The following is an 11,613-nucleotide window of genomic DNA, read 5'->3' on the forward strand; positions in this document are numbered from 1 at the left end:
TAGGTGCCCTCCGTGAAGAGGGAGCAATTTTCAAAGAATTTATTTTTGTGTGGTTTATCTTACCCCTGAGCCATCGTGAACCCGTGTGATCAAGTTTCCCTTTTTCACAATTTAGTCGTCAGTTAGTAATTTGAATGCGACTCGCTGTGAGCTTATCTGCAATAGCACGTTATTAAGTACCTCTGACTATGCACGAAACAAACGGCTGGGGTTCACAAGAACTCTAGCGATGGCTTTTGACTGTTCAGAGGAACTGGCGAGAGACATAAACCGTCGTCTGCTACGAGAACCACGACCTTGCGTGACCCTGCTTCCGGGCTTTTCTTTTTTCAAACTTTCAAAACTTCGAATTGTACTGATCTTGTCTTGATGAAAAAAGAATTCTTTTATGATTTAAGAATGTTTGTGTAACAAGCTGTCAATTTATTATTTAGATTTTAAAAGTTAGGTCTCGCGCCAAAACGCACCACGGTCCGATTGTCTCTGACACAATCCGCAAAATTAATTCTTTGAAAATTGCTCGCTCTTTACGTAGGGCACCTTGGATGTTCCCGTTTGGTGAGCGTTCAAATGGAATGATGTTTGTACTGTGTGTAAAAGCCTGACAGTATCTGTGATGGTTTACCGGAAAGCTTACTGTGCCTTTAATCATTCGTTTTGATCAGAAACATAGTCTCTAGTTTTTATGAATGAATTATTTAATTAAAACAATCACGAGAACTCTCTCGCTTAGCCTAATGGCTGTTCGATGGGTTTCGCAAGTAGAAATGTGCTTTATTTCACCAAATCAGCTCGTATTTGACATCGGTTTGGTATTTGTCACAAAGATGTGGGTATGATATTTGTGATGTGAAACCACGTCGTGGTGTTAACCTCCCTAAATACTGAAGTGCGATGTGTATGTAACCGGAGAAGCGTTATCACGGGTTTCGTGGGATGCACGAGAAAACCATAGTTTGACATGAGTTGTGTTTATGAGAAATGTAGCTGGTCTGGGTTTAATAACGTCACAACGTTGTAGATGCTCAACCGAGCAAGGTGTCTGGCGTTTGTCAGGTTTGTCGGGGACAAACACTCTTTCAAGAGACGGGTCTCTTGAGGTAAATGATTTACTATGTTGTATATTATTGAAGATTGAATACATAGCTGGAATGTAATGTAAGTGTATACAAAGTGCACTAAATTCTAGTGTGAAATTTTGAGAGAATTCTTGTTGTGATTGTGTTATGGTTTTTGTTGGTAAATTCTTGAACATAATTGCTGTTACGCATTTATGTTATGTTTAAGACAGTGATACTATGTATGGTAGTGTCAGGGGTGGATTAAGTGATTCAGGGATGAAGTATAGTTTGGATTTTGACTGTGAACGGAATGTGAATGTGGAATAAACGAGAGAGATGTTACTTGACTTCAGTTTAGGAAGAGGAGATGGTTTAAGAGAATGTGTATTAAGACTTGGGTTAATTCTTTAGGAGTTTCATGTCCATGACGAGGGCTCATGATGCGTGAACGAGGGACGGTCCTCACACGGAAGAGGCGTGACGATGGTGGAGAGAGAGACCACATCGGCGCAGATGGCTGGACGGAGGAGTCTCCATCATCACCGGTCGTAGAGACGACGGTTCTTTTCGTTAAATGGCGAAAGTGTTTCTCGGGGAGAAACGTAAAAGGTGGAAGTGTTTCTCGGGGAGAAATGTGAAGGGTGCATGTGGCATCTAAAATGAGAGTTTCTGGGAATTCATCGTCTGCGTGGAATCAACGGCACAAGGAGGTGTAAATGACGACATATAGTGAGCCGTGTTACGAACTCGTGAGTGTCTGTCAACACTTTACCTTGTGCATTAATTAATTATTGAAATAATTTCTTTATATCATTAATCCCGTGTGTGGAGTGAGTGTAGAGATTGTAAGAATGGTGTGGACAAGAAGTTGTTGGTATTGATGTTGTTTTCTTTAGGTGAAGAATTGTTATATTTTGTGTGAGGAAATAATAAGTCTGCGTCCTCCCAAAATTGTGTGTTGGAGTGTTTTAGTGTGAAGATTGAAGTCAGTGTAATAAGATGGGGCAGAACACATATACAGAACAAGAGGCGAAGCCTTCAAGGCTCACGTAAGAAATCGACAAACAGTAACACAAACTCAATCACTCCGTCACACACACACACACACACACACACACACACACACACACACACACACACACACACACACACACACACACACACACACACACACACACACACACACACACACAGTAAGCATAGGTGAAACTGTGCAAGAAAGCGAGACCCTGGATCTGCCAACTATAGTCTCGGCCCGCTCACAATAACAATGACCGAGACTTTCAGTAATTCCTTTGCGTGACGTCTAACCCTCTTACGTCATAATGTGACGTCTTCAAATAGTTAGTTTCTATCACACACGTCAAACACTTTTGACCGAGACGTAATCTTCTTATGCGAGCTTTATCCATAGACTCGGAAATGTTAAAGTTTCTATCACACACACACACACACACGCACGCACGCACGCACGCACGCACGCACGCACAGACAGACAAAGTTTATCATCGCATAGGCTACACTTACGTGAGCCAAAAATAACACCTTATTCACACTACAATCCACGTCATGACAGTATTCTAATCCTACCGCGAACTGGATAGCAGACGCGGCACGTGTGAACGAAATTTCAGAAAAGCGTACAATCTGTACAGTGCAGCAAAACGGTTTTGTGCATCATTGTCAATGTAAATAGTGATCAACTTAGAAGCGCATGTGCCCTGTTGCCCTTAGATAACGGCACACACACTAAGCCAAATAGCTGTCTCTCGTGTACACCCGGCCCACACACGTCACACACACACACACACACACACACACACACACGCACGCACGCACGTACATACACACCCATACATGCACACCCACACACACTCATTCTAATGGGTTTGGAGCATCTGTTTATACAGATGCAGTCTGAAGACTAAGAAATGGTTCTTGTGGCAGAGGAGGTGGAGGAAGAAGTAGATGCACCTGTGCCAGGTCCATCCGGATGCGCTGCTCCGGCAAATCGTTCGCCTATGGCAAAAATCTAAAGAGACATATAAGGCAAGTGCACTACCAAGGTGAACCCGTGGTGTGTACAGAACCAGGGTGTCTTAAAACGTTCAACCGACCAAAGTTGCTCGAAATGCACCACAAGAACAAACACTCAGATGAAAGACCTTTTGAGTGCCACAAATGTGCAAAGAAGTTTGCTAGTAGAAGTAGTCTGGCCGACCACAGGAGGAGAAGCCACGAGGGCAGGCGATATGTCTGTGGGGGCTGTTCTAAAGTATATAAATGGAAAGCCAGCCTTACGCGTCACTGCAAGCAATGCCCCAGTGCAGAGTAGCCATTTGCCAGTAGTGATCAGCAGCACATTTCCAATAGTACTGAAATGTGTTGTTTCATAAACTGTTTTGACTGAATGGGTTTTTTTGACAGTTAGACCAGGAATCGAGACAAGGGTGTTGGTATTGGTATGTGTTGGCCAGTGTGTAGAGTGATTCCAAGAAAACTATTGAACAGAGACTTTGGATAAAAGTTCTTCCTGGCGATATTGCCAATACGTGTTTGTTTTTTCTTCTTCTTCTTTTAATGTCTTTGATGACATTATTTCCGGTGGGGGAGGGGGAGGGGGGGGGGGGGTGGTGGATGGTGGGGGCCACTGTGGGGACCTTATTATTTCAAATTATCAAAAGGATTGGAATCTTTATAAAACAACCTTTAACTCAGTGCGGACTATGTGATTGCACTTCAACTTGCTCAAACCCAGGCAGAGACACAGAGCATCATCAACTCAGGTCAAAAATGAGTTACTTCCCTTCGGGTTTCATTCTATCCCTGACAGGATGCCTTGGTTTTCTTTCTGTGGGTAAGAAATCGATTTTTGACATATTTAGATCTTTTCGTAATATGTTATGTATATGAGCAGATTCGCGATCGTCGATAATGTTTTTTCATGGTGTTGTGTAATTTTTAAATTACAAAGGAATTGATATGTAAGACAATTTCAAGCGAGCTATCTTTCGCGGATGTATTTACTGTGCAAACAACTCTAAAGTGTCACGTGATAATCAACATTGGCTTCGGCGCGCGCCGGAGCAGACGATTTTTGAGTCACTTGAGAAAATGTGACTCTATGTAATCGGTCAGTGTTAGTCTGTCCGGCCGGCCGTCCGCCCGGCCGGCCGTCCGTAGACACCACCTTAACGTTGGACTTTTCTCGGAAACTATCAAAGCGATCGGGCTCATATTTTGTTTAGTCGTGACCTCCAATGACCTCTACACTTTAACGATGGTTTCGTTGACCTTTGACCTTTTTTAAGGTCACAGGTCAGCGTCAAAGGAAAAATTAGACATTTTATATCTTTGACAAAGTTCATCGGATGTGATTGAAACTTTGTAGGATTATTCTTTACATCAAAGTATTTACATCTGTAGCCTTTTACGAACGTTATCAGAAAAACAAGGGAGATAACTAGCCTTTTCTGTTCGGCAACACACAACTTAACGTTGGGCTTTTCTCGGAAACTATAAAAGTGACCGGGCTCAAATTTTATGTGAACGTGACTCATTGTGTTGTGAATAGCAATTTCTTCCTGTCCATCTGATGCCTCATATAATATTCAGAACTGCGAAAGTGACTCGATCGAGCGTTTGCTCTTCTTATTTCTGTAACCAGTTGAGAGTGATGCAACCATATATCACGGTCTCCTTCCGACAGCTGTCTCAAAATTTCGACTTGTTTTGACCTTAGAACGATGTCTTTATTATAACTGTGAAGAAAATAACGGAGATCACTGTCGAAGTCTCCCCCGAAATCGGCGTATGCTGCCTGAATGGCGGGGTAAAAACGGTCATACACGTAAAAATCCACTCGTGCTAAAAACATGAGTGAACGTGGGAGTCTAAGCCCATGAACGAAGAAGAAGAAGAACTGTCGAAGTCGGCCAATCTGAAATCATTTTTGTCTCGCGAACACTGATCTCAAATTTAGATCAGTGCTCGCGAAAAACATATGGGAGATAACTCTGTATTCTTGTTTTGATAGATTCGCGCAATAATTCAGCATGCAGTCAGAGAGAAACTGGCAATAGCCGTGGACCGATGATTATCAGACTGAGACACAGAGCGCAAAACGACGCTTCCCGTTAATATCTGCTGCTGCTGCTACCCCCCCCCCCCCCCCAAACTACGGCCGATGCATCCCCGCGATCGAATCAGACATCAAATGGCACCGCCATCAGCTGCCCTTGCGCTCACTCCCAAATAGCACTTCTTTGCACCTCTTATGGCTCCTTCGTCCTCTAGAATCCCGTACCCATACCAAATACGAGCTGATTTGGTGAAATAAAGCACATTTCTACTTGCAAAACCCATCGAACAGCCATTTCTGGTGCTCGATCGCCGACATTTTCAGCTTTGAAGGCTATTTACGGTCAAATATCAACCGCTCCCTGACTTTTTATGCATCGAGAAACAAATTTAGTCATCGCTGAATCAGTAGCTTACCTTAAATCCCGACATAAATCAAACAATACCTAGAAAACAGACAAAACTTGCCTTCACACGTGTCAGGCGCCGCCTTCGGCTTCTGCTCGGCCTTGAACAGGTTATCCCCCGTGAGAGGGCGTTGTGTTTGTTGGTTGGTGCTGGATAGACGAACTCCGGAAATAGCTGTGTCGGGAGTGTATGGGTTTAGACAGAGTGATTACACTTGCTTTTTAGTGAGGTAAGTTGTCCACACGTGCTCCGTGTCCGCGTGTTTCAGACACACCCCTCCCTAGTGACTGGATAATGTCACGTGGGGAAGTTTGTCTCAGTAAAAGCAAGAGTATCAACTCTTCCACAACCCGACAGAGTTATTTCCGGACACCGTTTATCCTTCCTGCATGATGCTACGGCTGTACACGATCGCTTTCAGGGGAAGGAGGGCCCCTCTCAACATTGAGCTGTGTGGACATGGCGTGTCCCGCTGGTCAGTCGGGCAGGTGGAGGTTGTCTGCCTTGACCAGGTGGTCGTCAATCTCCGTCCTGTCCGGCATGGCGGGATCGATGTCCAGGGTGTGGAAGCGCAGCGACTGGTACGGCACCACGTTGCCACTACTCGAGTAGGGGTTGTGCGTCTCGTCGTTCAGGTGGCTGGTGACACAACAATGGCAGTGGTCAGTTAAAGGTGTGTGTGTGTGTGTGTGTGTGTGTGTGTGTGTGTGTGTGTGCGTGTGCGTGTGTGTAAGTTTCTGCATGTGTGTGTGTATGTGTGTGTGTGAATGTGTGTACATGTTTTTGTTTATGTGTGTGTGTGTGTGTATGTAAGTGTGTGTTTGTTTGTTCGTGTGTGTGTTTGTGTGTGTGTGTGTGCGCGTTTGTGTCTGTGGTGTGTATGTACGTGCGCGTGCGTGCGTCCGTATGTATGTGTGCGTGTGTGTTTGTGTGTGTGTCTGTGTGAGCTTGAGATAGTGAAGCAAGTCCGGTGGGTATATGTATTACCTTTTGGATTTGGAGATGACAGCTTTCTTGCGGGCGAAGTACTGGAGTCCAATGTCGTACCGTTTGGATCGCCCCAGCTCTGCATCGGCGACCTTGCGCCGCCCCGGCGTCTGAAGGCACACACACGTTGCCATGGCAATAAGACGCGCTCTTATTTCTTCCACCATCATAGCACTTTTCTTTAGCACTTTCGCATCGTGTGAGTTTGATTGTGTGAGTGTGTGTGTGTGTGTGTGCGTGCGGTTGTGTGTGTTTGTGTATGTGTGCGTGTGTGTATGTGTGTGTGTGTGTATGTGTGTGTGTGTGTGTGGGTGTGTATGTGTGTGTTTGAAAGAGAGAGAGAGAGAGAGAGAGAGAGAGAGAGAGAGAGAGAGAGAGAGAGAGAGAGAGAGAGAGAGAGAGAGAGAGAGAACTGAAACTGAAACTGAACTTTATTACCAAAGGATAGAGGTTTTAGGCAAAGCCTAATCTTACAACCTGTCCCTTATACAAACACTTAATACAGACGCAAATAATATCTATACATATAGTAAGAAGAAAAAAGGTTATAGTTACTAATACACACTCGAAAATACGAAAACAATATAGTGTGGAAATTGCAGCATAGTTGCAATAACGTGTGTGTGTGTGAGAGAGAGAGAGAGAGAGAGAGAGAGAGAGAGAGAGAGAGAGAAAGAAAGAGAGAGAGAGAGAGAGAGAGAGAGAGAGAGAGAGAGAGAGAGAGAGAGAGAGAGATCAAATCAAATCAAATCAAATCAAATTTTATTTTACGAGGGTTGTGGCATAAGCAATATAAACGAGCTTCTTTTCAACCAGCCCTCGCCCAGAGAGGGACTATTCTAATCTTAAATACATATATATATACAAACGTAAAACAATTACAAAAGATAAAAGGCAGAAAAACTATTCACATGGCTATATACACGTTGTAGGCTATACATACATTCTTGCGTAATGAAACACTGATGCTTTATGGACAGATATGATCAATATGAAAATAATCAGAACGAAGTCTTCCATCACTGTGACTTTTTGTAATTTTGTGACTTTTAAGAGAGAGAGAGAGAGAGAGAGAGAGAGAGAGAGAGAGAGAGAGAGAGAGAGAGAGAGAGAGAGAGAGAGAGAGAGAGAGAGAGAGAGAGAGAGAGAGCGAGAGAGAGAGAGAGAGAGAGAGAGAGAGAGAGAGAGAGAGAGAGAGTCTGGAGTCTGGATGGTTTATTGATTAGGCCTTGGGCCCATTTCAATTCGGGGTGTACAAAGTTTCAATATTCATGCTTCATGGAAAATAATCATAGTAATATTAATCATAACAAGAAGGGCAAAGCCCATACGACTCACATGCTTGACCTTGACCTTTACATGACCTTGACCTTCAGGGTCAAGGTCAAATAACTAAACCTAGCAATGACATCATACACTAAGAACTGCTTTACACATTTTTCCTACCAAAATACATGTGACCTTGACCCAAGGTCAAGGTCATCCAAGGTCATGCAACACAAAGCTGTTAATTCAAGACATAGGAAGTACAATGGTGCTTATTGGCTCTTTCTAATAATAATAATAATAAAGTGTATTTATATTGCGCCTATCCCTTACAAAAAACAAAAATATTTGGCTCTAAGCGCATTACAACATGTGAAGGACTTGGTACAATCAAGTCTGACAAGTACAACAGCACAATATACAGTCGGTCTCTTAGGTAAAAGCAGCTTCGACAGTTAAACACTTCTACTAAAAGATCCTCTAACAATTTACAAACATAGTTAAAGAACATCGAGTTAATAGGAATTAAAAAAAAAGGTTCTTATAATAAAACTATCTAGCGAACGACGAAGAAGAAGAAGAATAAAACTATCAATGTCAATGTATAACAAGTCATTCAACGTAAATGGCCAAAGAACAACAATAAAACAATGGTGATAAAACAGTTATACTCAATGGCTAATAACGAGGCAGAGTTAAATAGTATCGACATGAGATATGGTCACTTTTAGTGGTTCACTACCTTATTTTGGTCACATTTCATAAGGGTCAAAGTGACCTTGACCTTGATCATATGTGACCAAATGTGTCTCATGATGAAAGCATAACATGTGCCCCACATAATTTTTAAGTTTGAAACAGTTATCTTCCATAGTTCAGGGTCAAGGTCACTTCAAAATATGTATACAATCCAACTTTAAAGGACCCTTGCGACCTTGACCTTGAAGCAAGGTCAACCAAACTGGTGTCCAAAGATAGGGCTTACATTGCCCTGTATAGCATACATAGCTAAGGTTGCCATTCTCGATAACTTCAGAAAAAAATGCGAAAATGTGAAAACTGGTCGTTTTTAAGACAACAATTACGGCCCCTGTGACCTTGAACTTGAAGTGAGGTCAAGTTGCCGCACATTTTTTTTGAGATCTTGTAACCATACACCATCAGGCCACATCAGGTGTTGATAGACTTAATAGTGTCCAAGAAATATCCAACGTTAAAGTTTTCCGGACGGACGCCGGGACGGACGGACGGACGGACGGACGGACGGACGGACGGACGACTCGGGTGAGTACATAGGCTCACTTTTGCTTCGCATGTGAGTCAATAAAAATCATCATCATCGTAATGACAGTCGACATGGCGACAGTGGAAACAGGCATTTACAACAGCAAAACGTTTGAAAAAGGACAGTAATGCATCAGCACAAAATCCAGTCTCTGTCGCACTTCACTCATGTCTCTCTGTCCTCTTTCCGTCCATCCATCCATCCATCCATCCAGCCAACCATCCATCCATCCATCCATCCTTCTATCCATCTCATGTCCCTCTGTCCTCCATCCATCTAATCATCCGTCTGTCTGTCCAACCATTCATCCGTCATCCATCTATTCATCCCTCCATCTATCCCTTCACATGCCCTTTCCCACGCAAATCTGCAAGCAGTTATATGCATAATCGTTGCATACCTGATACATAGCATCACATTAACGTTTTCAAAAAACAAAACATTATTACTATTTTTTTAAGCAATCGACAAAAACAACAAAAATAGCATACACATAAAACAAGATCGTGCAATATCTCATATTCACTGTACCCACTCATACACTGCGTATTTTAAACGCGTTCATGATGAAAGGTTGGAAGTCAAAGTAATATTGGTCTGTTTGGTGTCGCTAGAAGTAGCGCCAGTTTAAAGCTTGATGGACGGTTGTAATATTTTGCAGGTATGTAGTACTCACGAATATCAGCATATTTTGGACATTTCAAAACAAAATGAATTTCATCTTCGGTCTCGTTTGCGCAGAATGGACACAAGTAATCTACAGCTGTTGACGACCGAATGTGTCGTAATCGGTGCACTTTGAGTGGCGAGACACCAAGTCTTAACCTAATCAGGCAGTTTCTTGCTTTGACGTGCTTCAGGTCATTTAAGTATGAAGGCTGACTTGAAAGTGCTATAGAAAAGGAATCGTTCTTTACTTTGTACGGTTTCTATCCACTCTTGCTTGTATAATGTGACTAGTCTGTTCTTGAATTCCGTTATGAACGCATTTTCATTTCCAACGCCTTGTTGAATCCAAACTTGGTCAAAGCCGTATTTGTATAGCACATAGCAAACTGATGACGCCCATGTTCTTTTATTTTGTTCGTGTAAATAAAGCAGCATTTTATAAGCTTTCTGTGGCAATCGATGACTAGGCATTTTCAGGATGCGCAACCAAAATCGTATGGACTTAACAAACGTGTTGACAAATAACGGGTGTCTGCCAGTTTCTCCATACACAAGTGTGTTTGGTGTGTTCATGCTTGTGTTCAGAAACCTCTTAAGGGCAAACAGATGCACCTTTTCAATAGGTGAATGGTCTGCATCAAGGCCCCAGACTTCTGCCGCATAATTGAGCATGGGCTGGATATGGGAGTCGAATAGTTTATAGAATATGTAGAGAGAGAGAGAGAGAGAGAGAGAGAGAGAGAGAGAGAGAGAGAGAGAGAGAGAGAGAGAGAGAGAGAGAGAGAGAGACAGAGACAGAGAGACAGAGACAGAGAGAGACAGAGAGAGAGAGAGAGAGAGAGAGAGAGAGACAGAGACAGAGACAGAGACAGAGAACGAACGATCGAACGAACTTTATTACTCAAGGATGGAGATTTTAGGCTGACGCCTCGTCTTACAATCTGTCCCTGCTAAAACTAAACATGTATTAGGATGGATACAATGACAATCGTAAACCGACACACACACACACACACACACACACACACACACACACACACACACACACACACACACACACACACACACACACACACACACACACACACACACACACACACACACACACACACACACACACACACACAGAACGAATAAAAAGTTAAACATGTAAAGATTAATCATGCATTATCGCAACTACTACATGATCTTTACGAATATCAAATGAATAAAAACACGTTTAAACTGACATATCAAAATAATGCAAAGGGATACAAACAAACAAAATTAATCTGCAGCACTCACTCCTACATTTACACCACGTCAAGAATACCTGTGTACGCATGCACACACACACACGCACATACATACACACCCGCACACAATCCAACTCACTCACGCACACACACGCCCACACAATCCATAACACGCAGACTCATCCTTCTCATCCGCATCCTCGTCATCAGCTACATCATCATCATCATCATCATCATCATCATCATCATCATCATCATCATCATCGTCATTTGGCAAAAACAGAATATACATGGGTTAAGATAGGGATACATTTTACTTTGGGCGATCATACAAAGTAGCAACAACTTTAGAATGTACCTGAGCGTGACAACAAATAATTGCGAAGCTGCGATTTAAAGTGTTTGATAGTGCTTGATCCCTTTATCTAGCATGGCAAAGAATTCCAAATTGCTGAGCCCGAAAACGCTAAACTGGTTTTATATAAATCAATACGGGGTAGTGGGGAAATTAATTTGTTGGAACCATACCTGTCTGTTGCTTTTTGAAATAATTATTGCATGTACTGAGGGGTTAAGAATAAGAATAAGAATAAGAATACTTTATTATCTCATTGAGAAATTC

General features: G+C 42.6%; 1 protein-coding gene across 1 annotated transcript in view; it reads right to left on the bottom strand.

Moving 5' to 3' along the window:
* Window positions 1-5,654: 5,654 nt before the first annotated feature.
* Window positions 5,655-11,613, bottom strand: part of LOC138969523 (cilia- and flagella-associated protein 337-like) — a gene marked incomplete in the record, with an annotated part of 96,679 nt that continues 90,720 nt past the window's right edge. Inside the window, 2 exon segments of the mRNA XM_070342346.1 lie at window positions 5,655-6,188; window positions 6,537-6,646. Coding sequence (XP_070198447.1) covers window positions 6,026-6,188; window positions 6,537-6,646 — 273 coding nt within the window.

Source organism: Littorina saxatilis, linkage group LG6, assembly GCF_037325665.1.
Source record: "Littorina saxatilis isolate snail1 linkage group LG6, US_GU_Lsax_2.0, whole genome shotgun sequence".
NCBI lineage: Eukaryota > Metazoa > Mollusca > Gastropoda > Littorinimorpha > Littorinidae > Littorina > Littorina saxatilis.